The sequence below is a fragment of the Aspergillus chevalieri genome, chromosome 2 (genome assembly GCF_016861735.1).
Source record: "Aspergillus chevalieri M1 DNA, chromosome 2, nearly complete sequence".
NCBI classification, from domain to species: Eukaryota; Fungi; Ascomycota; class Eurotiomycetes; order Eurotiales; family Aspergillaceae; genus Aspergillus; species Aspergillus chevalieri.
The window spans coordinates 2,697,892-2,724,141 of NC_057363.1; the positions used below are offsets into that span (position 1 = coordinate 2,697,892).

General features: G+C 49.3%; 9 protein-coding genes across 9 annotated transcripts; 5 read left to right on the forward strand and 4 right to left on the reverse strand.

Annotated features, from left to right (window-relative positions):
• Window positions 1-78: 78 nt before the first annotated feature.
• ACHE_20948A (uncharacterized protein) lies at window positions 79-588 on the reverse strand (the record flags this gene model as incomplete). The annotated part of the gene is made up of 2 exons (XM_043285307.1): window positions 79-198; window positions 247-588. The coding sequence occupies 2 exons, from the start codon at window positions 586-588 to the stop codon at window positions 79-81; spliced, it is 462 nt and encodes a 153-aa protein (XP_043134012.1).
• Window positions 589-1,191: 603 nt separating this feature from the next.
• Window positions 1,192-1,595, forward strand: ACHE_20949S (uncharacterized protein; the record flags this gene model as incomplete). Its single annotated transcript, XM_043285309.1, has 4 exons — window positions 1,192-1,285; window positions 1,342-1,367; window positions 1,429-1,487; window positions 1,538-1,595. 4 exons carry the CDS (start codon window positions 1,192-1,194, stop codon window positions 1,593-1,595), a joined length of 237 nt encoding a protein of 78 aa, XP_043134013.1.
• Window positions 1,596-1,866: 271 nt separating this feature from the next.
• ACHE_20950A (carbohydrate-binding module family 48 protein) lies at window positions 1,867-3,895 on the reverse strand (the record flags this gene model as incomplete). Its single annotated transcript, XM_043285310.1, has 3 exons — window positions 1,867-3,399; window positions 3,563-3,698; window positions 3,873-3,895. The coding sequence occupies 3 exons, from the start codon at window positions 3,893-3,895 to the stop codon at window positions 1,867-1,869; spliced, it is 1,692 nt and encodes a 563-aa protein (XP_043134014.1).
• A 1,639-nt stretch (window positions 3,896-5,534) lies between these two features.
• Window positions 5,535-6,983, forward strand: ACHE_20951S (cyclic nucleotide-binding domain-containing protein; the record flags this gene model as incomplete). Its single annotated transcript, XM_043285311.1, has 1 exon — window positions 5,535-6,983. One exon carries the CDS (start codon window positions 5,535-5,537, stop codon window positions 6,981-6,983), a length of 1,449 nt encoding a protein of 482 aa, XP_043134015.1.
• Window positions 6,984-7,433: 450 nt separating this feature from the next.
• On the reverse strand, window positions 7,434-8,289 carry ACHE_20952A (uncharacterized protein; the record flags this gene model as incomplete). The annotated part of the gene is made up of 2 exons (XM_043285312.1): window positions 7,434-7,720; window positions 7,776-8,289. 2 exons carry the CDS (start codon window positions 8,287-8,289, stop codon window positions 7,434-7,436), a joined length of 801 nt encoding a protein of 266 aa, XP_043134016.1.
• Window positions 8,290-8,859: 570 nt separating this feature from the next.
• Window positions 8,860-12,786, forward strand: ACHE_20953S (forkhead domain protein; the record flags this gene model as incomplete). Its single annotated transcript, XM_043285313.1, has 1 exon — window positions 8,860-12,786. The coding sequence occupies one exon, from the start codon at window positions 8,860-8,862 to the stop codon at window positions 12,784-12,786; it is 3,927 nt and encodes a 1,308-aa protein (XP_043134017.1).
• Window positions 12,787-14,666: 1,880 nt separating this feature from the next.
• On the forward strand, window positions 14,667-15,166 carry ACHE_20954S (uncharacterized protein; the record flags this gene model as incomplete). Its single annotated transcript, XM_043285314.1, has 3 exons — window positions 14,667-14,723; window positions 14,816-14,963; window positions 15,030-15,166. The coding sequence occupies 3 exons, from the start codon at window positions 14,667-14,669 to the stop codon at window positions 15,164-15,166; spliced, it is 342 nt and encodes a 113-aa protein (XP_043134018.1).
• An 818-nt stretch (window positions 15,167-15,984) lies between these two features.
• On the reverse strand, window positions 15,985-16,925 carry ACHE_20955A (uncharacterized protein; the record flags this gene model as incomplete). Its single annotated transcript, XM_043285315.1, has 4 exons — window positions 15,985-16,388; window positions 16,506-16,553; window positions 16,617-16,772; window positions 16,820-16,925. 4 exons carry the CDS (start codon window positions 16,923-16,925, stop codon window positions 15,985-15,987), a joined length of 714 nt encoding a protein of 237 aa, XP_043134019.1.
• Window positions 16,926-18,529: 1,604 nt separating this feature from the next.
• Window positions 18,530-19,993, forward strand: ACHE_20956S (putative cyclin-like protein (Clg1); the record flags this gene model as incomplete). Its single annotated transcript, XM_043285316.1, has 1 exon — window positions 18,530-19,993. The coding sequence occupies one exon, from the start codon at window positions 18,530-18,532 to the stop codon at window positions 19,991-19,993; it is 1,464 nt and encodes a 487-aa protein (XP_043134020.1).
• Between the last annotated feature and the right edge of the window lie 6,257 nt (window positions 19,994-26,250).

Here is a 26,250-nt window from a genome sequence, read left to right on the forward strand (position 1 = left end):
TGTTAGTGGTTCTTAGGAGCTGGCGTCAAGCTACTTTTGTACAGACAGTGTTGAGGGAAATAATAAATGCCTTTGATATCATGCCTTCTCAAATACCTTTGGAGCATCCTGAACAACCAAACCAGCGCTAGATTCAACAAACCCTTCCTTGATAAGTTTCTGCACATACTTATACAGCCAATTCTGGCAATTAGGCGCCTACCCGCAGTCAGCCACGGCAACCGCAACCCCTACACCAACAAATACCTCCGAATCAAAAGGCTTAGCACTCCGTCCAGGCGGCTTAACCACCGTCGCAACAGACTCCAACCGATCCCGAGCAGTCGTATCAATCGACCGCTCCGTACCGGCAGGATCAGCTACATATTTATCATCAACTTCAGCCAGCGGGGTGAGTTTGTATTCGGAAAGCGTATCACTGGCGATGTTATAGTTGCGCACGAATTGGAGGTGGAAGCCTGTTGCTGGGTTTCCATCAACTTGGATGAGCTTGCCTAGGATGTCTGGGTTGAGTTTGGGGATCCAGATGGCGTAGTGGGCGGGTTTGGGGCCGTTGTTGAAGAGGGCTAGGTAGATGGTGCGGGTCATTGTGGTACTATATATTGATGGCAGGTAGGTCCTGGTTGAAGTTGGCAGTTAGAATTGAGAAGCGTTGATGACTCCTGGGACTCGATTATGTCCTGAAGGATTAAGCGCTTGGACTGAAAGTCAGTTTTCATTATCCGTAAGCGCCTAGACGACTGGCATGTGACCTCTGGCAATATATGGTTCCCTTTAACGGCCATTTCTATCTTGAGATACGAAGCGACCATGGCTACAGCATCAAATATTGATTTGTTTGTACGTAGTAGGTAACAGTGAATTGAATCATGGGATGTGTATATTTTCGTCTAATATACATTTGTTTACAGCGCTCAACGCGTACATAACCACCATGGATTCAATTATCTACATTCAAAAGAAAATATGGGATGATTGAATGGAAACTCTACCCCCTGTATTCGTACTCATCTGCACCCCGAAAATCACTGATGTAATCCAAGCTCTCTCCATACCCCATAGTTGCAACACCCCTTCCAGTGACATCATCTCCACTTCATCCCCGTTTCCTGTACTTCAATCACCGATTCCCAGCACTTTACAAAAACACCAAATCAAGAAAAAAAAATAAGAGAAACGAGAAGAACGAAAATGGCTGTCCCGTTCATCCCCATCTTCCCGATCTGCTTCCAGTGCGGAACGGACCAGAATCCGTGCCGGTGTAAGGTTGTTGGGCCGACGATTGGTATGTCTCTTATTTGCTGTATAACTGCTTGATTGGGGAATTGCTAATAGTGTCAGGTTTTGTGGTTACTATTGTCGCGGCTGTATGCATTGCCAAATAACGCGCACGATGTGCAATGGACTATGGTGCTGACATTAATACAGGTCGTCTGCTATCCCGCCTCTCTCTTCTGCGGCTGCTGCATGACCAAGACTGGAAAAGAGTGAGTAATTTCTCTTTCCGATCCAATCATTGGACGAGCTGACGATGCAGTGTGCTTGCGTATCCCGTGAAATTGAACGCGCAAGTTAGCGATCTCATACCTATATGACATGGAGTTTGCGGGGTATAGGAGTACAAATAGGTAGTTAATGTATTTGAATTGTTATGAACTACGACATGTGCGATGCGAATTCAGTTCATCACCAGATTAATTAAACTAGTCCTAGGGTAATAGTGGACATCCAACAGCAGCAAGGTATCGAGAGAATCATCGAAAACATTGTAACAAACCACACAATCTCGAACAGAACATAAGGTAAACGACATCAAATCGTAAACATAAACTACAGGATATATAGCCGCCAGTCAATGCTTAGCATTTATTTGAACTTCTCCTTGAGCTTCTGGAAGAGTCCACTGCCGCGGTGTTTCTTCTTCTGCTCCTTGGCCACGTCGTTTGCTTTCCCTTGTGCCTGGTCGGCGTAATCCTTGCGAACGGTTCCGTTACCATTACCATTCGTCGCGGAGGTGTCACCAGCGCCAGTCTGCTTGGACTCTCCCAGTTTAAATCCATCCTGCTTAGGCTCAGAAGACTTAGTTCCAGCCTGTCCTGCGCCGGCCGCCGGCCCAGAAGTGGATCCAGATTTTCTAGGTGGTCCTGTCAAGCTGCTGTGTTCACGCGTATCGGTACGAGTTCCTTCAGAGACGGCTTTCCCAATGTCTTTGTCCTCTGCCCCCGTTGCGGCACCAGCTCCTTCGGCGGCAGAATTGTCTTTGGGACTAGAGACCTCGGGGGCTTTGGACTCGGCTGGACCTGTTGTGACGGTTGGGCCTGCAGATAGAGGAGAAGACACACCTGTAGCGTTAGAAGCCTCAGGCGCTTTGGCGCTGGCAATCCCGGTCGTGACTGTTGGCTCCGATGGAGATGGCGAGCGAGGGGACAGTTCTCCTGACTGGGATGCACCGCCAGTAGCGGCAGGCGCAGTCTCTGTTGTTGCGGCGGTGGTCGTGGGAGCTGGTGTTCCGCCTGCCTCGCTAGGCTTGACCTTTCGTTTGAGCTCGTCTTCGAACTCTTTCTTCTCCTCCACGGCACCTTTGTCAGCTGCGGCTTCTGGGTCCCGGTGTGCCTCGGAGATAGAGTTCTTCACCCTGTCTGGAACCTCGCTCACCGCACCAGCACCGCTGGTGGAGTTCTGTTTTTGAGATTCGAGAGGAACGGCAGAGGCGAGACCAACAGTGGTCGCGGATGGTGTGGCAGTCTCAATGGTGACGCCTGTGTCTGTCAAACCGATACTTTCGCCGTCGACTGGTAGACCAGATTCGGGGATGATTTTACTCTGACGACGTCCGCCGGTGGGGTTGGAATGGGACGCAGCCGGGTTTGTAGCGGTAGGCAGTCCCGCGAGCGAGCCACTTGGGTCCTGCTCATACCCGGCTGGATCAGTGCGGACCGTCGACTGGACGGTGTTCGAGTGAGTGGTGTTGGGGTCGGGAACCTTCTCTCCCGGTTTCAATTTGATAGGGTTGCTCGCACCGCTGGAGGCAGGAATGGGGTTTACGGAGAATGTCTCTGCCTCAGTTGCAGGCGTGTCGGGGAATGAACCAGGCACGCCTTCATTATTTCTGTTCTCAGATGGGACTTGCTTCGCCAAGTTGGCCGTTGTTGACTCGGGGGCAGCGGAGGATAGGGTGGAAGCTTGCTTCTCGCTTTCCTTGGGAACGTTGGCTGCCAGAGCAGCCGTTGATGAGTCTGGAGTCACTCCCGACATGACTGCAGCACCAGCGAGTTGAGGGATATCGGTGATTGTAGAGGTGTCTTTAATCTGATCACGGTAGAGAACGTTATTGATATTGCCGCCGACGCTTTCCTGAGGGGTACTGCTATCGGTAATCCAGTTACCATCCACGACGAACTAGGATAAGTATAAAAAGTTAGTTCAAAGTAGACACGCCATGCTGACGTTAGAGAAGGCTAAAATGACTTGAGCAGGTAAAACGTGATCGTAGAGGGCAAAAGCGAGTATGACGTCAGGAGTGGCTTGACAGGCCGGCATTGAAACATTGGTAGATACACACTTTGTACTGTATTTTCTCGTCCGTCTCAGGAAGTGAGATTGTCTTCTCAAAGACATCGCCAACTCTGTCAAGTCGAACGGTCTTCCCCCAGTCGTCAAAGGTGCCGGTAACAAAAACCTCGTTCCCATTATACGGCCTGCCATACCAAAAGCGCGTTCAGTTAGTAACTGAATGATCATGTATTTTTGCCATCTAGATGAGTAATAAAAAACAGTTTCTGGTCGATCAAGGCACGGTGGTCGATCCAAATACGCCATACCATGGACCGTGACAGCAGTGTAGTAGTCGCATTGGACGGAAGTAGACTCACCATCGGAACGTGAAGCTGCCCATTTTGGCGGGTGGGAAGAGTGGGTAACTTGCTAAGAGACAGAGAATCAATCACGGGTGACACGAGATTCAAGAGCCAGAAATGACTCGCTAGCAGTAAGTGTATATTTTGTATGATGAAGTACTATGGGGAGTGTCCAGTGGAGAGAAAAAATAGCGAGAAGGCGCGATGATATGAAGTCATGTGGTCAGCCTCGGCTTGTTACAGTACGGCAGCGTACAGAGTATATGCAGAAAATTACGACTACAGAGTACAAAAGAAAGTGACAATGAAATCTGGACTGGACTGGATATTTCTATAATTATCCTCTATAGAAATAGAGTTGATGTTCTGGTTTCTGGCTGTTTTTATTGTTGTAATGGCTGTGATGGCACTATACGTTTGTTTCACTGTACATGAAAGTAGCAGTATCCAAAGCACGGAATATGGGACTCTACCTTTCTTTAGGATTCCTACTCAACTAGCTTTGATTCTAGATTCTTTTTATTCTTCTTTGCTTTTTATGGACAACCCGACTAGGAATATAAGAATGTCCGTTTGCGGCATTCGCAGTGGTATCCCGGGGATGGATGACTTCAACAGCTGTGACACTACGTTTCCATTGGATATATAGCAGATAAAAATCAACTATATAATCTTAAGAAACTTCAAAAAGGGGCCAAGACAGCTATAGAGATAAGAGACTTAAGTGTCATGCCACGCCTATGCTCCGTACAAACTTTCGTACAAACTCCGGAATCGCAATGTTCTAGAAAACACCTGGAAAACAAATGGCCGGTCCTTGCATTCTGCACCAACAACCCTGGAGAGAAATTGCTTTTCCAGATGCAATAGCGGGCTCTGAACTGGGGATAGAAGCTGAATCTGAGGTTTAATCTCACAAACCATTCTTCCTGTTTATCACGAAGCCACTATTGGGGGATTATTGCCTGCTAGTCCTGCTGCGGCCGCTTTGGCTAGTGACGTCGATCCCGAAGCTGCTGAAGTCCGTGTGCTGCAGAAGGATACAGTAGAAAGAACATAAAAATGCTTAGAATAAAAGAATAAAAGCGAAAGAATGAAAGAATTTGAAGACCATTGCAGTATAGTATCTTCAAGTGTTATCAAGACTGGCTCCATAAACAAGAAACGGTGTTGAATCCACTGACTCTAGCTTTCCGTCACTTCCTGCTCCTCCCCGCCCTTTTCGCTCTCGCTCTCTCTCTCTTCCCCTCTTCCTTCCTCTCTCCTACACTCCCACATCTTCACTCTTATTTCTTCTTCTTCTCTATCCTAATCTCATTATTTCCTGTATTTGTGCCATTTTTGGCTTCATTTACAGCCATCACCCCCATCCAATCCTCCATCCGATAACATCACCGCTCATCTCCCGGTCGGTTGGAGCTCTCCCGTTGCTATAATAACCCCGCCATCTGCCTTGTGGCCGTATCCAAAACACCCAATTTCTCTCTCTCTCTTTATTCGACACTTCTTTCAAGAAGCTTCAGCTCTCAGCAAAGAAACAGAAAAGAAAGAAGGAATCCGCTGAAAAACAGGTCAAACGTAGGTTGCGACTGATGTCCCAGTTAAAATTACATGGCCGATACCCACCCTATCATATCCTCTACACTCACACCCCTTATCCTACCCCGTGTTCTATAAATGTTCCCTTTTCCCCCATCAATAGATTGGATTCTCCCGTGTTCTAACCTGGCTTCTGACTTCCTTCCAGAACCTTTCCCGTTTCTCTCTTCGCTCCCCGCGATTTACGTCGCACCGTCCCAACCTCTAACCCCTCTCGTCGTCCGTGCGGCCGGAGTGGTGTCCTCTCCGGCCCTTTTTTCCAGCAACATGGCAGACAATTCGTCGTTCCCGGGTACCAACCCTTTCTTGAAGGTGTCCAGCAACAGCAGCAAAGGTGACTCGTCTCCCGTGTTCCAGCAGATCTCGGAAGAGGACGAATATGAGGTGACGTCACCAACCGATGCCACCTTCAAGAGCGCCAACGTCGGTGCCTCGTCTGGAACAGCTTATGGAGGCAATTCTCGTGATGAAGAGGCAGCAGCAAGAGCATCAGATACTGGTATCCGGTTTGGTCGGAGCCCGTTCAGCCAAGATGGAGATGATGACAACGACACTTTCGGCAAAGCGCCAGAGCCGACTCGTCCCAGCGGTTTAGACCCCGGGTTCCCCAGCAACTATGCGCTGGGTCGTCGCACTTCGGTGTCAGCAGAGTCGTTGAATCCCACTTCCGCCGGTTCGGACAGCTGGACGCCCCCTCACCATCCCAAGTCTGAAGAGCAGCTCTCTCGCTTGCGGACTGCCGTCAGCGGAAACTTCCTCTTTGCCCACCTAGATGATGATCAGTTCAAGACCGTGCTGGATGCGCTTGTCGAGAAACCTATCCCCGCCAAGGATATCAAGGTCATCACCCAGGGTGATGCAGGTGACTATTTCTACGTTGTCGAAAAAGGTAGCTTTGACTTCTACATCCACCCCTCCGGATCTGTCCAGCCCGGCCCGGATGGCATGGGTAACAAAGTAAGCTCTACGGGCCCCGGAGGCTCCTTTGGTGAGCTGGCTCTCATGTACAATGCTCCACGTGCCGCGACCGTCGTGTCGGTGGAACCTAAGAGTACCCTCTGGGCTCTGGACCGCATTACCTTCCGCCGGATCCTCATGGACTCAGCTTTCCAGCGTCGTCGCATGTACGAGGCTTTCTTGGAAGAAGTCCCCTTGCTGTCGTCTCTCAAGCCGTACGAGCGGTCTAAGATTGCAGATGCGCTGGATGCTATCAAATATTCGGCAGGTTCCACTATCATCACGGAGGGCGATCCAGGTGATGCCTTTTATCTGCTCGAATCGGGTGAGGCTGAAGCATTCAAGGAAGGCGAAGAAGGCTCCGTGAAAGATTACAAGCGTGGAGACTATTTCGGTGAACTTGCTCTGTTAGATGACAAGCCCCGAGCCGCCAGTGTCGTCGCCAAGACCGATGTTAAGGTTGCCAGGTTGGGTCGGGATGGTTTCAAGCGGTTATTGGGACCTGTCGAGAAGATACTGCGCAGAACTGAATATGGATCCCGGCCTAACACCGCAACATCGACATCGTAAGGTATCAATCTGAAACGAGGAGGTGAGGTTTTGTTGTTTCATATGTTCATGAACTTGGTCTTTTGGTTTGGTTTGTTTGTCAGGATTTCTGCATAATAATGATTCCAGTCTCATTCACGGATTCAGTCATTGGGAAATTATCAAGAGAATCTTCTGTCCCTGTCGTCAACGCAATTGGATGGAGTCTTCGTGCATGGTGATATTATTAAGTTTACTTTTCTTATCTTGTTATTGGATTTGATTTCAACGGTGTCTTTTCTACTCAGGGTTTGGGCTTCTATCCCCGGCCGGCACCATGCTGGACGTACCGCACCGGCAAACTGTCGTTGACTTTGTTTTTGTCTCGTAGCATTATTTCCACTGTTTCAATACAAAGTATTTCTTAAAATGACCACAATTTCTGAAGGCCAAGGAATTATTGTACACAGTCAGTTGATCAAAGGAAGTATGCTACCTCTCAACCACGAGATCGCTTCTCAATACCCATTTCTCCCCATTTAGAACTTCTTTGCCCTCATGCAACATGCACCGGTCCCCATGCCGATGTAACAAAGCCATTCCCATCCCGGGGTCAACTGAAATGGGCTCCGGATTGCGGTTCCAGCGACTGGGCTCGGGATAGAAGACTGTCTCTCCGCCAGTGCAGTTGGATAGATAAATGAGGAGAGTCCAGGTCGTGCGAGCCTGAATGGGAGCAGTCTGTTTATTTTCAAAGGTAACGGTATTCGCATCGTCATCTATCTCGTTAGCTCCCAGCACCCACTTTCTCTTGAAAAACCAGGGAGTACTCACAATGCTGGGCAAAGAACTGCCCCGGCTTATACCGATAAACCCTGATATTCGAATTCAACCCCAACGGCTCCCCACCCCACATCTCCTTGACACTCCTCCTCTTCTCCCCCTCATCCTGATCATAATCATCATCCTCCATCCGCCCCGTTAGTACCAACTCCCGCAACGCCGTGGAATTCCACAACATCTCCGCGAAAACCGCATCCTCAATCTGGAAGCGGTCGTTTACGCGGACTGCCTCGTCCTTTTTTGGCTTGCCGGGGGTTGTAGTTAGCGGGAGGGATGCTAGGAAGGAGATGTAGGTTTTGCAGAGATTGGCAGTGAAGTAATTGGGGATTAGGTAGATTTGGTCGTGGAGGAGGGGGATTAGGGATAGATCTGAGGGGGGGACGAGCGGACGAAGGGGAGGCCAGTTGATGAGATTTCTGCCATTGCTAGTATTGTTGCCGTTGCTGTTGGCGGTGGGTTTGAGATTGGGTTGGGTATCTTTTTTGGATTTGTTTTTTGGGGGCATTTTCTCTCTTTTATTTCTTTATGCCGTTCTTGTCCTTTTATTTCTTGAGCGGTGGTGATTCACTGGGATTAATGGCAGTCTGAGAGATTACTTGCATACTAAGGTTGAGAGGTGAATCTATCGATCTTCACTGATACTGAGCCTCCGGATTATTTGCAGTGGAGCTAGTGGGGCCGAAAAACTCAGCAATGTATCTACATTTCTGCTTGTTTAACCTACAATAAACTCGATTTGGCATATGACTGTATATTACTGTCTATCTCACCACAATACTATTATATGCACTACAAAGATGCCTTGATCCAAACAGGATTGTATAGAAAACCGGAACAATAATCCTCCACAGGAACGGAAAATCCCTGACGGTCCAATCAGCGCCCGCGCGGCCCCGGCATTGAATTTGCTCTGCCGCCTCTCACCGCCCAGCGCTTTCAGAGTCTCTCCTCTCCTCCTCCAATCTTTCCCTGTCCTCCGTTCCCCAAAAAAGAAAAAGAGAAAAAAAAGGTTCCTTACATTCTCCCTCCCTTCCCCCTCTTCCCTTCCCTCCCTTCCAGCTGCAACTGGCTTGTCATGTCGTCGCAGACCATGACAGCGCCAGCGCTGGGTCATCGTCCTCCCCCTCCTAATTCCGGGCCCGACATGCCCTTCTACGACGATTATACCCACCCCGACAACCGCGATATTTCCTCCCCGCTCAGCGACTCCGCAATCCGCGCCGTGAACAACTCGACGACCTCCGACCGCCCTACTTCTCCTCCTCCCTCTGCGCCGATTCATTCGCACGGCCTACCCTCCCTTTCTTCCCCGTTTTCTACTCCCTCCGGCGGCATTGATGGTAGTCTTCGTGATGGCGGTGGAATGGCGGGAGTCAAAGCGGAGCCGGATGATGAGACAATGAACGGGTCCGAAGGTCATCAGACTGATCTCAGACGGCAGTCTGCTGCAAGTGCGCTGCTGGCCCAGCTTCTTGGCAATCAATCAACAGAGCAACCGTTGTCCGCCGACGTTGATCAATCTCTTTATCAGTTTCGAGGAGAACAGATACAGCAATCAGTATCGGCGCCGCCAGCTGAACCATTCACCCCCAATGCCCCAGGAGAGAGTCATAACAATGCGCATTCGGCAGGTGGTGATACCCAGATGCCAGATTATCCACCATTGCCGTCAACAGAGGATATTGGCAGGGATCATCACTCTGCGCCTGCTGAGCAGGCCTCGGGACACGATCAGTTTTCGGTCCCCGCTGACTTAAGCCAGCAGGATGAACAACATGTAGATGCAGATGCGCAAGGGCCATTTACTACTAATCCCGATGGCACCGAAGCCAATATTTTTTTACAACCACCGCCGAAGACGTCCGATTCCTCTGCGATAGAAAGCCTTACGGATCCTTTATTAATGGCGAAAACGAATCTCGACCAAGGCGATTACTTTAATGGACCGTTCGATATCGCTGCCGATCCCAAGACGCCCTTTGGCGATCTAGAACAGAATGAGATGCTGACCGCAGCCTATCTCTCCCAGGGTGCAGATCTGTCGGCTCTGGGGTTATCGGGTGATCCGCTGCAGCAGGATGGCACCGGTTCGGTCGCCGGATCAGAACCTCGCATTCAGGCCTTTGCGAAATTGGAGTTCGACGATGGGCATTTCTACTGCAATACTTATTCGTTTATCCTTGGACGTGATGTACGGGCAGCTCGTGCAGCTCATCAGCGGGAGTTTCAGGTCAGACAGGCAATGCGCAATTCAAGACCAAAGAGTTCAAGCGGTGGCAACGCTTCACATACGCCGATTCGCGTCAAGCACGAGGGCAGTGGCATTCTTGGGAGTGTGGTCAGCGACCGCGGCGGGATCATGGGCTTCGACCCCGAAGTACCGTCCCGTCGTCCCATGAGCCGGAGATCGTCCAATTCGTCCTTTGGTGAATCGGGTCCTCCGTTACTAGCAACTCCAGCCCAACTACAATCGACAGACTACAACGCCCTTGCCATGCAATCGCTCAACGAGGAAAGCAATGATGCGAAACCCGTCGATGCCCTGGCTCTGCTGCCTTCCCCCGATTCTTGTCCTACCATCCCTATTCATCCCCCGGCCACCGTGGACGGCAGCGCGGCTGGTCATCGAGGTATTTCTCGGAAACATGTTAAGATCGCATACAACTTTGACAAAAGCCTTTTTGAGATGGAAGTTATGGGAAGAAATGGTGCTTTTATCGGAGCGGATTGGTTATCGCCTAGTCAGATCAGGCCTTTACATAGCGGCGATTACATCCAGATTGGAGGTGTGCGCATTCGCTTTTTACTGCCTGATGTGCCCATTGGCGAGACAGGAGCCGAGCGAACGGAGGAACAACAGATGGAAGACGACGAAAACGCAATTGCATCATTCGATGTCGAAGACACCAATGCAGATGGGACCGAGAAGCTTGGGAGCGATGCATCGGAGAAGAGGGATTCTTCGAAAGCGGCGCGACTTGTTCTTAAGACCAAGGACGCTGACTCCTCGCAAGCAATACAGTCATCCATTGAAGGTGATGGTCAACAGCCCGTGCGTCGTCGCGGGCCAGGGCGACCTCCGAAGGATGGGATCATGTCCAAGCGAGAACGCGCAGAACTTGCCAGAGAGCAGAAGCTGGCCGCGAAACGCGAAGCCAACGGCGGAGTCACTCCACCTCCTCCGAACAGACCAAAAGCCGGCAAGACGCCTGCTGGTCCTCGCGATTCCATCAGTGCGGCTAGCGGCCAGGGTGCTGTGTCCGCAAGTCTTCCTGCCGTTCCTACTCCTGGTGCCCCTGTGGCCGGTGGTGCTGAATCACCTGGTTCTAAGCCAGAAAAGCGAAAGTATACCAAGAGGAAGAAGGCAGATGGCACGCTTATGGACACTCCACTTCCGTCCACAGAGGGTGGCAGCCAATTTCCTATGGAGCAGCGTCCGGAAGAATTTATTAAGGCTCCGCCTCTCAAGAAGCGCAAGCCATCACGGTCACCGTCGCCAAACTACCCACCCGAATCCGCGTACACGCCCGAGGATCTGGCCAAGCCACCATATAACTATGCTGTGCTTATCTTTGATGCTCTCACGGATGCTGGTACACCGATGACGCTCAAGCAGATCTACCGTGCGTTGAAGTTGAAATACCCATATTTCCGATTCAAGTGTGAAACGGAGGGCTGGACATCAAGTGTTCGTCACAACCTGAACGGCAACAGCCATCTGTTCATGCATGCGGAACGAGATGGCAAGGGATGGTCATGGCAGCTCCGGCCTGGCGCGTCGGTCGAAAAGGAAAAGAAGAGACGTCCATCGCCGCCGCCGCCATCGTCGCATACCCCTGTTCCGCCTACCCAACCGTACATGGCACCACCAGGGTACACAAGTGCTGCAAATGGCCAGGCGAATATGGTCAATCAACATTTCCAGTTCCCGCCATCGATGGCACCCAATCCGTACGCAGCTCCGCCGCCGCCGGCGCCCGCACCTGGCCCTGCTCCTGTTCATGCTCCAGCGCCAGCGCCTGCTCCGCCGCCGCCGCCGCAAGCCCCAGTACAGCATCCACCGGCACCGCAGCAGACAACGGGTCCAAGTCCGAGTCCTGCTCCAGCACCTACGCAAGGTCCGACTGCTCCAGGACCGGCCCCAGGGCCACCTCAAACCTCTGCGCCTGCTTCAACGCCGGCACCGGTTCCGAATTCGGCTCCAGCGCCTGCTCCCGCCCCTGTTCCCGCTCCGACTACTGCTCCCCCATCTGCTCCTCAACCTCAACTTCAACACACAAGTCCTTATCCTCCACCTGCACCTCCTCAACCTCCTCAAACGCCTGCACCCGCTCCTTCACCCGCTCCCAACCCGACCCCAACACCTTCTGCACCTTTTTCCATTCCCAGTCCTATTCGCAACAGTCTTCCTCGCGCCTTTGCCCAAACCGTGCCGACTACCTATACCTCTCCCTACGCCTTCGACCCTCCACCGCAACTGGCCCAATTCCAGCAATCGCATCAGCAATCGCAGCCCCTTCACGCACCGCCGCCGCCACAGCAACAACAGCAACCGCCGCCCCAGCCACCTCAACAACCGCAGTACCAGCAGGCACCACAGCCACATCCCCAAACCACTTATGCCCCGCCACAGAATTCCGCTCCTATGCCAATGATGAACCACCAGCCACAGGGATTCGCGCCCAACCCAGGTCCTCCGCCTATGCAACAGCAGCAGCAACAACAGCCACCTCCGTTCGATGCCGGCCCCGCAGAGCCAAGCACGGGGCCTATGGAGGAGGATATATCATTCAACGAGCGGGCTGGTAAAGCGATTGACGACTTTGAAGCTGTGCTTATGGAAGACTACGAAGACAAGAACTACATCCGTGAGGTACTTCGGAGTGCTCGTGCTCGTGTTCTAGGTGAAGCTATGGAGAGTTCCTTCCCTGGGGGAGAACCTAAGGATGAGGCTGTTATCTATGATGCGCTGCGGAATCTCGTTGGTAGCCTTGAGGGGTAGGGGTCAGGCAAAAGAAATTATAGCGGTTTCTTCGGCGGACCGTTCGGTTCCGATTAAACGATTTACGAATTGGGAATTATCTCTTTTTCATGATTACGAGCGTTTCAAGGAGTTTTATTTTTATTTTTAATTTATTTTGGGAAGACCCTCGACACAGAGAGGCTGGACTGGTGTTGAAACAGGGTGGTTGGTTTCTACTACATATACCGGAAAGGAGAGAAAAAAAAAAAAAAAGGCAAGCAAGCAAAAGAAAAGTTTGTTGTTTTCGGGGTTGTCGGCGAATTCACGAGTATGATTTGTCTTCTTTTTCTATCTTTTAGTGATTTGCCCTTTTTACTATTACCATGATATCCACTTTGTTCTGGCATTGAGCCTTAACCATGCGCATGTGGGAGCTTTCGTTTCTTATTTTCTATTTCAATATATTTCATGGGTTTTTATTGATAGGCTATAGGCTAGGCTATAGGCAACACAGCATAAAAGTGAGTCAATATCGCACCTGCGCCTGCATCGGGCTTGAATCATCCATGGGATATATTTCTGTAGTAAAGTAACCTCACCACTCCAACTGGTGCTGCAGGTTATTCGAGAATGGGAAGCCCGACCAATAATAACCGATAGCAGTAAATGAGTAAAAGTAGTAACAGCCAGTCACAGTCTTACAGATTGGCTTGCCAATGCCATTGCCAGGATCCGACAAGATCACAAGAGCACGAGGTACTGTTATGACGGTAAGTGGCAAGATTAAAAAAGCAATGAAAAACAGGAGCTGAAAACAAGAATCAGGGGGCTGAACTCGGTGGCGGTACAATATCTTTTGTACGGGCAAGAATACGCCATCCCACTTGGCGTCTGGGTGTGCTCGCTAAGGACCTATTTCAATGTTGATAATTCTCGGCTGTCCGCTCATGGCCTGTCTTGTCTTCTGCTCGGGGACGAGTACAGAGAGGATGGCGGTGTTTCTTATCGCCGGAGGCAGAAATGACCCTCCTTCAATGCTGTCGGTTGGAATCTCTCGGTGTGGTAGTTCAGAGTCCCTGAAAATTTCACTCCTCCACAGTAAAGCGATCGACGATCTGGTCATTTTATCCCAACGATAGTCGAGGCCCTAGACCACCACCTCAAGGATTGCGTTTGAAGAAACCCTGCTCTTCAAGATATCCTAACGGAGCTACTGTATTCTTAGAGCAATGGCGAGAATCGGCGTGCCCTCTAGAGCTTTTTCGGTGCTCCCCCATCCAGCGACCATATTGCCATCCACATCAATATGGCGATAGCCTGTAGGGAAACGTTGGTCTTGACATGTATCCAATGTGACCAATCTGGTATCTTGGTATTAGGCATAGATCCATTACTCTAAAGGGGGAAACGACTAGCAAAAGATTTGGACCCTAGCTCATATTTCCTTAGCCACAGGATCGTACGGACTTCTTTTCGTGGTTGCTATGATTTGGGTGGCTTGGCGGGCGATGGTCAGTGGCGTCCGTGAAAGACGTAGATATTCCGTTGCTTTTCGTACCCAATGGTAATTCACCGGTTTCTTCTGCCGTGGGTAACCGTAGTAAGGTACTCTTTTCCGTCCGGCAATCTCATTTCAAGCCCGAGGGCCGCAGATTGCGCTCACATTGCAGCCACGATGGTATCTCCCCTGTCATCTACTATACAATTAGCAATGAAAAAAAAGGCAGACAACGCAAGCTAACACTGATGGCTCTTGTCTAGGGCTCTCGTGGTCTCTGGCTGCCTCCGGAATAAGATCCGTCATCCTGCGCATCAGTGGGTCATAGCATATTAGTACAGCCAGGAGCGTGGTCGCACAGACCCAACGGTGTTCGAAACATGTTGAGAAAACTGATACTTGGACTCCGTATGTAATCTTAATGCCGACTACTGTAATAACGCTCCACGATGGACATCAACGTACGAAGGCTGGCGATGTGAGTCAGACATCTTTTCAGTATTCTATACTCCGGAGTACAAGACTCCGAATTTTCCGGGCTTTTAGAGACTAGAAGTAACAGTGACACAGTCATACAAATACAAGTACACTGCCCTGCATTATCTTGTTACTGCCGTTGCCAATGCCATCGCCAGGATCCGACACGAGCGGTTGGACACGAGCACGAGCACGAGCACGAGCACGAGGTATGGGCATGTTGAACCATTTTACTATAAAGGTGCGTGACGAGACAATAGGAAAAAGCAATAAAAAACAAGAATAATGAGGGGTTGCACTTGGACAGTGGTACAACGCACAAGTATATGCCGCATGCCATCCATCCGGCCATCTCACTTGGTGCCTGTGCATGCAGAAATCGAGAACGACAACGAACATGTTGGCGGGGTTGGGGGCGAGGGGATGTTATTGGGTATGTATTGATGGATTATGAATCAATACAAATCCATATTGTTCTTTTTCTTGGACCACGGGATACGGAGTAATATTCCTGCGTTCGGTGATTGGGAATGAGTGACTTCCCCCACTTTCTCAGCAAGTAGACTGCGGAGGACTTCTACCCTACAGAGTCCTCGGTGTGAAACCCGATTTTCTAGTCTAGTACGTATGCAGTAGTAGATACATTGGTACCTGCTGACGGATTGACGTGTTTGTATATCGTCCAACTGTAATTTTCTAGCTTTGCTTATGGATGTATGCAGCTGGACGAGACGGTATATATTTGCGCGCCTGAGCTGAGTGTGACTCATTTTTAGCCGATACGAATCTTACTCTTTTAGTGCCTATTGAGCAATGTGTGCATGGAGTAATGTTGGTATTGGTTGTTAATTGGCAGTTAGGAAGTAAGATCTGGTAAAAGTAAGCAAACTCCGAGCAAGATGCAGTAAAGTGATACTCCTAACCCTAGTCGCATCACTCTGGCTTGCCACTCAGAGAGTTTTCAATTTATTTACCAACTGGCGCACGATCGCTGCGTCTCTGATATCGGTGGGAAGAAAAAAAAAAAAAAAAAACCCAGACTTTATGCTATCGATTGGCTTTGGTCGATGTTTAACCCCAGGGCTAGATCACTTGCCAACTGGAAAATCGTAGTTCTGATAGACAACTGGCCTCACGTCGACTTCAGCTGGTTTCCTTAAGCACAGAATACTACTGGACTGTGCACATACGCTAGCGGACAGCGGCTCATCGCTCGCCCTCCAAAGTAGACTAGCACTGGATGAGCCGCGGAAGTGGTGGCGTCAATGATATTTCACTCCTTCGACGGCGGCTTCTTGCACCTTCTTTAGTGCGTAGTCGGTTTCGATGGAGACTGTAACCACAGGTTCTCCATCTAGAGCGTCTTTGTATGGTGCCCATGCGTTGGCTACATTGTCCAATAGTGCACTGAACTCCTCAGGCAACTGGAAACGTGCGAGAGACTTCTCAGCATCCATTGCCACGTGTGTGAGAGCTGCAAGATAGTAGCCGGCACTCTGCTTGTTAGCAACTGACGGATTGAGCTTTTTGATCATGTATTCGACAGTCAGTCCTCCAAGTGACTTTGGAATCCCACGGTCCCAGTCCGCAATCACCTCATGGACGATATCATGCACGTTACGGTAGACCAGAAGTGCAAACCCTGAGATCAGGATGCGGATGCCAACTGCATGAGGAAACTTATTTCATATGGCGTTGAGGTCTTCTGTCAATAGACATCGCCTGGGGTTGATGCGTCTGGAAATCGGGTCCAGTAGTATGGCCCTGCTAGGACAGCACCCACCAGCTACCTTTGGGGCGAGGAATCTGGGTACAATGTGCAACTCTCTTCCTGCGATATGGGTTAGAGTGATGGTAGTATTGTTTGTCTCCCATACAACCCACATAAGCTTACCAAATGAGTCCCTTTTCACGGACACGTAGGGTTGATTGGCCAGCGCCGGGTGGTGCGTTCCGATAAGCTGTCCATTCTGGGGGCTTACATACTCTTCCCGAGGAGTGCGTACAGCAGCCTTTTCTGGAGTTCTCCATTTTGTTGATTTCTTGTTGACTGATTGGGTCAGTAGAGGACGACAAGAGTGAGGGAGGTATACTCACACGAAACAACATATCCACCAGCAAGAAACGACTCTTTGTCAAGAACCCTATCCCTGTCTAGCATGGAACTGGGTATTGGTGGATGGCTGTATCCCTGGTAAAACATGGTGTTCGTGTCCAGTGTGGAAGTCTCGGGTGAGATTGTTGGTTTGTTCTGGTTGTGTTCTGGTCAGCAGTCATGGCTGAGATAGTTACTCTACAGGCAGCAAGCGGAGGACCAAACAGGTATCTATGCTTATCTCTTACGGTCTACAGCATTGTCGCCTGTCAGATCACATGTGACAGCCACGTGATCGGGGCTAGACATCATAGTTGAAGGCGGTGTGGAGGAGCAGTAAGAGCACAGCCATGGAATGTAATTGTTTTGGAGTTAGACATTCGGTCTGAGTATAGATTGGATATCCTGGATATGATAATAGTAATATTATGATGCGATGCTATGTAATGTTTTCTTTTTCCTCTTGGCCTGTAGGATGATGTTTATTAGAGCCGCTGTTGTGGCAACTCAAAAAAAAAAAAAAAAGAAGCGAGTGGTCCAGACTGATTGGACCGGATTTGCTGGTTTGGTTCGATACGTACGGGCGTGTATTCTATTTGGTTGACATTGAAGATATACAGTACTTGTATATGATGATCCTTAATGCTGTCTGGATATACAATGATATCTAATTAAATAATAATATTTATTACCATCATTCTACTGCCCAAATTGATATCTTCTAATACTTGTATGTGAATAATTAGTAAGGTTCTGCATGCCGTAATTACCCCTGTAATGCCGATACAGCATCACAACCGTTTCTCCTTTCTTTTTCGTTCTCCTCCACTTTTCCTTCCATCCTCTTCTTTTCTTCCTCTCCATCCCTCCTCCTCTCCTCTTTTTTTCTCTCCCCAACCCTTTTTTTCTTCACTTCTTCGTCTTTTTTACTAAGACGGAGTATTTGCTCTTCTTTTCTCTTTCCTCCTTCCTCTCTCCTCCTCACTCCGCCTCTTTCCTTTTCCCACACTCAACGAGCTTTTCACTAAGTGTCGTTGCCTTGCCGTGGTCGGGGTTTTTACCAACCTCAAAACACACTGGTTGACGCGAGCAATAGAACAGCACAAAAAACACCAATCTATTCTCGTCTGATCTCCCTTTTCTTCCAGTTGCCACGAATTTGCTTCTTTCGTGTCTCTCACCGTCGCCAATTGTCCTCGAGTCCACTGACCGTCCGTCCGCCCCCCGTTCATACGCGTCGGTTATAAAAAAAAAAGTCGGCAAGGACACCCCAATCTCGCCAAACGATCGTCGTTTGAGAGCCACACGCAGCTTCTTGCATACACTAAATCAAATCAAAAAATAAAAAAAAAAGAAAGAAACACTTTTGGCATCCGACCGCTACTTTCGCTCTTTATAATTTGCTTTTCTTGCTATCTCATTTGCGGCGTCGCTTCAGTCGATCTGTGTGGTTAAACTCTGCATCTCCATGTTTTTCGACTAAAGAGACAATCACTGGACAAGAGACAGAGTCGCGGCTCATTGAGCAACGCTCTTCCCTCCTCCCAGGATCAGGGCCTGGCGGACGTGTAGACGGTTGGTGCTCTTTTTCTTTTCACTATCCCTCCAATTGCATTTGTCCTTGTATACTGACGAAAGAAAAGCTCTATTAGAACCGGTCTACTCGCCCCGTCCTGAACTGGTGATCTTCCCCCCCCTCATCTTGATCCATTATGCCGTCGTTCTTCGTCCCAGGCCTCCAGGGCCTGCCTCCTACTCCTCACATCCTCGGTGGTGCTGGAATGGAAAATGAACCTCCTTTCTACGTGGTCGGACAGTCTGCGTTCCCTCCCCGTTACTCTCAGAACGGTTGTGAGTTCATCGAACAGTACTCTCAGTCAACCGGTTATGCGAAAACCGGCCCGATGAACCTGCACGCGCAGTCTGCCCACCCCAGAGATCTGGCCTCCGCCACTGCCGCTGCCCATCCTGCGCTGGCTCCCCAGTTCTCCCAGCCCATGTTTGGTCCGATGGCCACCACCAACGTGCTGCCCCCCATCCAGAACAACGTTCAGCTCCCGCCGATGGAGAACGCGATATCGCAGCCGTACGGCCGACAAGACATGATGATGCCCTCGGACCGACAGCGAAAGGAGGAAAAGCCCACCGGAGGTGTCGCCGCCCATTTGGACTACGAGATGGACCAGATGTCCGACTTTGTGGCTGAGATGGCTCAGGGAATGTATGATTTGTACATCACCAAGATCAACCTATCTGATATTGACTTCGCTCGAAGCGTCTGCCCAGGAACGTCAGTCCCGCCTCAATTTCGGAAATACGTCTATCAGATCTTGTCCTCCACCCGTCTTCCCAGCTCCACCATCCTCCTAGGCCTTTACTATTTGGCCTGCAGGATGCGCATGCTTTCTGCTAAGAAGGTCTATGCGGCCGGCAGTGGCCAAGTATATCGCATGCTTACTGTTGCGCTCTTGCTGGGAAGCAAGTTCTTGGATGACAACACCTTCCAGAACAAATCGTGGGCCGAGGTGAGCAACATCCCCGTGGCGGAGCTGAACTCTTTGGAACTCGACTGGCTCTTCGCGTTCGAGTGGAAAATTCATGACCGGATCCACGACAAGCAAGATGGATTCAACTCGTGGCTTTTGCATTGGAAGACATGGCGTGCCAAGGCAGCCGTTCGCGCTCAGGAATCGCGTACCGTTCTGGCACCAATTGACACCAACATCACTCGCGGCCCCATGATCAGCCACAGCAGCAGCCGGAGCAGCAACAGCAACAAGCAGCCTCTTATGTCTCCCGAAGGTCCGATTCCCCCGCAGTACCAGCGCTGCTCGCCTCTTGAGAACTCATGGCTCAACCCGACGGCATCGGAGTATTCGCCGCCATCTGCTCCTCAGAGTGGCCCTACTACGCCCGATTACTACTCCGTCAACCCCTGGGCATACACGAATGCTCCGTACTCGCGCTCGTGGATGCCTCCCCAACAATCATATCTGCCATCGACATCGCGATCGCAAGTCCCGTCCTATCACCACACGCCTTCCTACGCTTTGCCGTTCGCTCAGAGCGTATGGACAGGACACGGTTCGTCCTGCGGTTGCATGTACTGTGCCAAACAAATGGATCACTACATGTTCTCCAACGCGTTTGGCGCAATGCAGCCGATCATGGCTTAAGATGTTGCTTCTTTGGTCGTTTACTGCTTCCAGCAGTAACCTTTGTCGCTCATCGTGTTTTCTGCTTTTGTTCTTTTCTATTCGAAACTTCAGAATTATTTTGACATCTCGGTTATGCTTTTTTCTTGTTTCTCTATTGTCTGCGCTTCGATGATACCGATTTGTTCAATTGCCGTTTCTGTGACTATCTCCGCATTTTGCTCCATTTACGGTTTCCGACGTGCCACTTTGCGTCGGCCGACAAAAGTATTCTTGTGTGTTTTTGGCAATGTCCGCGAAGCGAAAATTGACAAAAGAGAAAAAAAAAAGGAAAAGGAAAAAAAAAAACATATCTTTTTTCTCCCCTTTTTTTTTGTGTTTCGTTCCCGTCAAACGGGAATCACGCAAAGCCTGCCGCAGCTCCTCTCCATGTGTTTATGATATGGCTTCTTATTTCATTCTTCTTTTACTTCTTTTTCTGACTCGATCCGAATTCTGTTTCTTCTTTGCAGGTTCTGTTTGTGTCCCTGTTTTCCGGAAGCGCCTCTTCGGACCCTCGGGGCCTTTTCTGGGAGCGCAATTATGACGATCACGATTTTACCTGTTTTCATTCTTCTTTTTTTTTTTTTGCTTTTTTAATTCTCATTACCCTGGATTTGGCTTTTCGCCTGACAGTTTCCTTCCTGATAGATTCTTTGACCTTCTCCGTCCCCTTGGTACTATACTTCTTCAATTATACATTTTTCAGTACCATGGCGTTAATACCTTTTGATCTTGTTCCATTCATCTGTTCATTATAGATACCAAGAAGAAAAAAAAAAAAAAAACGAAGGAAGAACAATTGTCTCCTTTACACTGTGGACCCTCATTTTGCCCATTGATTGACTTTACAGTAAAGACACTTGGCTAATATTCACAGACTGTTATCTGATACCCTGTTTCATCCTTTTTTGGTTATGTTTCATGTTGCTTGGATTGATTTAATTAAACATATTAAACAAGGTCATTGTTGGGCTTGTCATTTGTTCAGTTAACCCTAATACTACACTCGTTTGCTTTCATGGAAGAATATGTTATGTACTAGATTGAAAACATGTTGATGGTTTGCTAGAGCTATACTTGCTTGCGTACTATGTAGAATGTAGAAGATTTGGTGATGGTTTGAGATAAATCAGGCCGACGTATACGAAGATCAATGCCGGAGTCGATCGTTGCGTCAATGAGAACGCATGTCTCCTCTAGCTAACATTTGGATCTGGCCGTTGCGATGACACCACCTCCCCTTCCTGCGAACCCTGATGAACATCAGTACTGGACCGATCAAATCCTCTGAAGAAACTCGAGCCAGACTGGAATGTTTCTAAGGCCTTGGGTGGCTCCCCCCCCAAAACTATAAGCCTTAAGACACTTGAGGGTGTCACTGTTGTCGAACAATACTGGCAAAAGTAAGCACATTCTACTCATACTACTCCAAAGGTGGTCCAGAAACAACCAATGACCAACAGATATTGCATCCAGTCAAATGAGGACTACATTGAGTATTTACTCTTGGAGTACCAAGCAATTTACATGAATTTCTTCAATTGGTTGTACAAGACCTCTCGAAAGAAGCTCCTCCAGTTGTGACGGCTCAGCTCAGCGCCTTTGCCAACAAACACCATCAACATAGCAAACGATGCCATACAAGCAATTAAGACAAATGGCTGCTTAGCGATGCCGCACAACTCCTATAAATTTCTTCATGTAGATAGGCCTTTCTCCTTGTCACGGGCTCGGACTAGTAGATACTAACGAAATGATATTCCTATCTAAACGTAGTGTAGCCATTGACGAGAATATCGAATCTGGGAAGAAGGAAAGGAAATCTATCTAGGCGACGGACGGCCTTTATAGACATCTGTGCGATGAGGCTTAAGCCCTTGTTTGCCCAGATTGCTTGAATGGCGTCATTTGACATGCTGGCGCTGTTTGTCTATATCAGCCGTTTGTATGGCGCTGAGTCGCCACAATGGATGATGGTGATGAAAGTGAGAAATCTGAAGAGCCATTAATTCCTGAAGAGGAAACCCTGGATTGTCCAACGGATGTTTGCATCATCTGTTACAGTTTATCATTGAATTCTTGGCCCATGCGGCTACAATTCACAAATATGACGTCCAAATTAAACTGCAGCATCTTCCCCCCCCCCAAAAAGAAACTCGGGTAATGTGCAGTGACACTTCATCTGTCGACGGCTCGGACGCTTCTCTGAAATCAGACGATCGTTCAACAACCGAGACTCCTGCTTCGTCTGTTGGCTTTGAGATGGAAAATTTCGACCCACGCTTAATCGGAATCCCCCTCCACCATCATCACGAAACCTCCATTGAATCGGTCAAAGAGATTGCAATTCGAATGATGGCGTGGGAGGGGCAACGTTTTCTATCGCCCGGATGTTTACAAGTTCACTACAACGGTCAGTTGTACTGAACCCCCGGCCTGAGCTTTTTGTTTGTCTTTGTTATCGCTGCTGCTGCTGCTGCTGCTGAAGTTGTTGTTGTTCTTATGGTTGTGGCTGTTTATCTGATATACATGGCTTATACACCTGGTATACTTCCGATTCCTGCATCGTAACTGTAGCATATTTGACTAGGTTCACAATCCACCAAGGTATTAGGAACTAGTGTTGTGCAGCTCAAACCCACAATGACTCGGTTACTCGCAGCCTCCTCGAGGCTTGGGCGCTGCAGCCGTTGATGGAATCCTATACTGCGATGGAGCCTCCGTCACGTCGGTCAAAGAGACTGCTAGCGCCTCAGGCTTGTCGCGATAACTATTGGGTGGAGAGGAATCCAGACATGGTATACCATTGCCGCGGGATCTGGGGAATCCCAACCTTAGTATTAAGCACGATATCAACATAAATGCTAGGAAGAGATAGGCAGGGATGTTCGCAGGTACGGGTGAACAAGTAACATATAAAGACAGCACCATATTTGTCAATTGCCTCTCACCACTTCAATATCCCGTGCACTGCTGATTGGGCCCTCCCCAGCGCCTGTCCTGGCGGGTCAATCACGGACTGTAAATTATTCATAATCAGATCCGTCCGACGGCACTCTTAATCCCCGTTTTGTTGCCCTTCATGTTAGTTATTGGCATTACATAACGTATCCCACATGCGAATGTAGCACACGGGCGAATGTAACACGAAATCGCTCCGACGCGACTTCCGACTTCCACGACAAATATCACCACAACCAAGGATGCCTTAGAAACATGATAAAAACCAAGTAACACTGGCCCTTCAAGCTATGTAAAATGACAAAATTCTAAGCGCCTGAGCCGCTGGTAAGATCTATCACGTGGAGCATGAGAAGCTTAGTCGCCGCCGGCGTGGCATGCGATCAGGATGCAATATATCGGCCAATTCACGGAGGCTCAACAGATCTAGAGGAAGCAACGATTGTTGAACACATACTTGATCTAGATTCCAAAGGGTTTCCTCCTCGGCTGTCTGGTGTGGAAGATATGGCCAACTGATTACTCGCAACGCGGGGTGCCGGGACATGCAGGAATAGAAGGGAATGAGAGAGCTGACCAGGCAGCAAAACAGGCAGCCAGTAAGCCACCAGGAAGAGGCCCAAGAGAAATATCCCTGGCCTTCACCTGTAGAGCCCAAACAGAAGCCATTATAGCACAAAGGCAGAGATGGCTCAACAAAGAACTTGGACAGCGATCCCAACAAGGTCAACGAACATACAGGCCACAGAGGAACTGGCGGCTCGACCCGGCAGCTGCAATAGCTCCCAAACACCTAGCAAGCCGTTATTTTCAACTGAAGTCAGGACATGCCGCTATAGGAACATACCTACATCGGATCCAGGTCCGGGAGGATGCAACCTGTGAAGGATGCGGTATATCAAGGGAGACAATACACCATCTTCTCTTTGAGTGTCGGGAATGGCGACACCAACGAAACAGGCTCTACAAGGACCTAGAGACTGACGGAGTCTTGAGACCCACCACTGCAGAAGAATATCCACAAGGACGACTTTTAGGTGAGCCTAGAGCTACCAGAGCGCTGCTGCGATTCCTAGCCAGCACCAGCATAGCTCTACCCCGGGCGCACCTACGGCAGACGGCAGAAAGGGCCCAAAGAGATGACGAATGGGGACTGGAAGCATTGGAGGAAGCAGTTAGAACAGGAGAGGGGTAGCAGGGAGGGTAGCCCAAGGCTGAGAGTCAGCCTAGGCCACACCCATCTTGCTCCAAAACACAAGGAGAGCACTGTGCTCAAAAGCCCTGCGCATACAGGCGGTCTGGGGCGAGGAGAAGGATTGGAAAGATGTTAGAAGGGGGCTAACGCCTCAGGAACCTATGGGGACAAGAGACTGTAGAATAGCCACTGACCTCGAGTCCACGAATCATGGTCTATCATAGCTCTAGGGCTCGGTATGGACAATAAACTTGATTAAATAATAATAATAATACTCGCAACGCGCGACGCGGGACGCGTTGGAGTAAACTAGGCTAGCACCTTTATCAAACGGCAACCAGAGCTCACGGCTCGTTCTAATCGGAATTATGACTATTAGAAATTCCTATACAAGGACTCAGAAGCTATTCGTCGTTGGTTTACGCTTATTCGAAGCATAACCGCGAAGTATGGCATCCAGGAAGCAGATATCCTAACTTTAATGAAACTGGATTTCGGATGGGAGTGATCTCGAATACAATGGTTGTCACAAGCTCCGAACGATATGGCAAAGCAAAAACAAAATAGCCTGGTAATCGCGAATGGTCGCAGTGATCCAGAAATACATCCTTGCGAAAGGCACGAGGATAATGCATAAGATGAATTTGATGGAAGCAGCGATTCATGATGCTCGGACGGCAAACGAGGCCCTTAGCAAACACCGGAGGGCTTAAGAAACACGTCTAAGGAAAGGAGGGTCGCGTTAAATACAGGAAGCTCAGGAATTAGGGGATCAAATGGAGATCGAGGTACAACTAATGAAGGAAATACGCATTAGGGCTGGTCGGCGACCGCGGACTGAGACACGCGCGCGGCGCTGTGGCAATTGCGGAAAGGCCGGACGCAATGCGCGTTCCTGTCAGATAGTAGTAGAGACGTCTGAGGAAGACAATTCTGAAATAGTTTCAATGGCATTTTAGGTGCATTGGTGGAGATGTTGGGGTTAACGTCGTGGCGGAGCGATTTCGTGTTACATTCGCCCGTGTATTCCATTCGCATGTGGAGTACGTTACTACATATGCTAGTTAGTGAGAATGTAGAAGAGGGACCGGCCCCCAACCAATCAAGCACAAGCCCACTGGAAAAAAGTAATATCACATGACGGTATCTACCCTAATACCCGAATAGGGAAACTTTCCTCATTCGGCAATCAGAAACGGCGCGTGACTGAGTACCATCCGTCTTTTGACCAAGTTCTGCCTGTCACCCTCATTTGGTAACTTCCTCCATCCAAACAGTATGTCCAACTAATTTGCGAGACACAAGTGGCCAAATCACGGCTCTGCGATTCTGCTCGAGCATAGGCTGGCCCGATCAAACTTACCCCGGTTTCCGCAAATCTCCTCGCATCTCAACCTCAAAAGGACAGTCTCCTCCATCAGGTAGATACCACCATATACAGAGACTTCCTCTGTTGGTATCATGTGATTTCTACAACATTTACTGCCTTGAAAAAAATATTTTGGCATGGAACGTCGTCGACCGGCTTGCCGACGGTGTAGGGGTGAGTCTCACGTAATTCTGTTCTATAAGAATTTTATTAACTGTGCTAGGACGTCATTTGAAATGTATGACTATAGCAAACTGGAATAAGAATTCTATTACTCACATAACACTGCAGGCGATGGAGACAGGCCCTGCACACAATGCGAAAAAGCAAAAATCGAATGCGATTCTTCGACCTCAAATATCAGGTTTCGGTCGTATCAGCCACGACCAAAGCCAACATTGACCTTCCCCCCAGACCAAGAATGGGTGGGAACATCTGAAAAGAGTATGCTTTTTGTGTATTGCTTTCTTTATGTCCGTTGTTAATAGGATTATAGGTGAGCTACATTTTGTCTCTGTAAGTGGGGAACGTACCAAGCAGCGTTCCCGGAAATCGATCGCTAGACGATTGTCTATCTCAAACTATACGATAAGTAATGAGTCGCCCTCGAGCTCACGCTCCGGTGAAAGCCACACTAATGAGCGTCCATCCATCATCCAAACTGAACCTGTTCATCACAGCCAAGAACCTGTGTATGCTCCATCTGAAAGC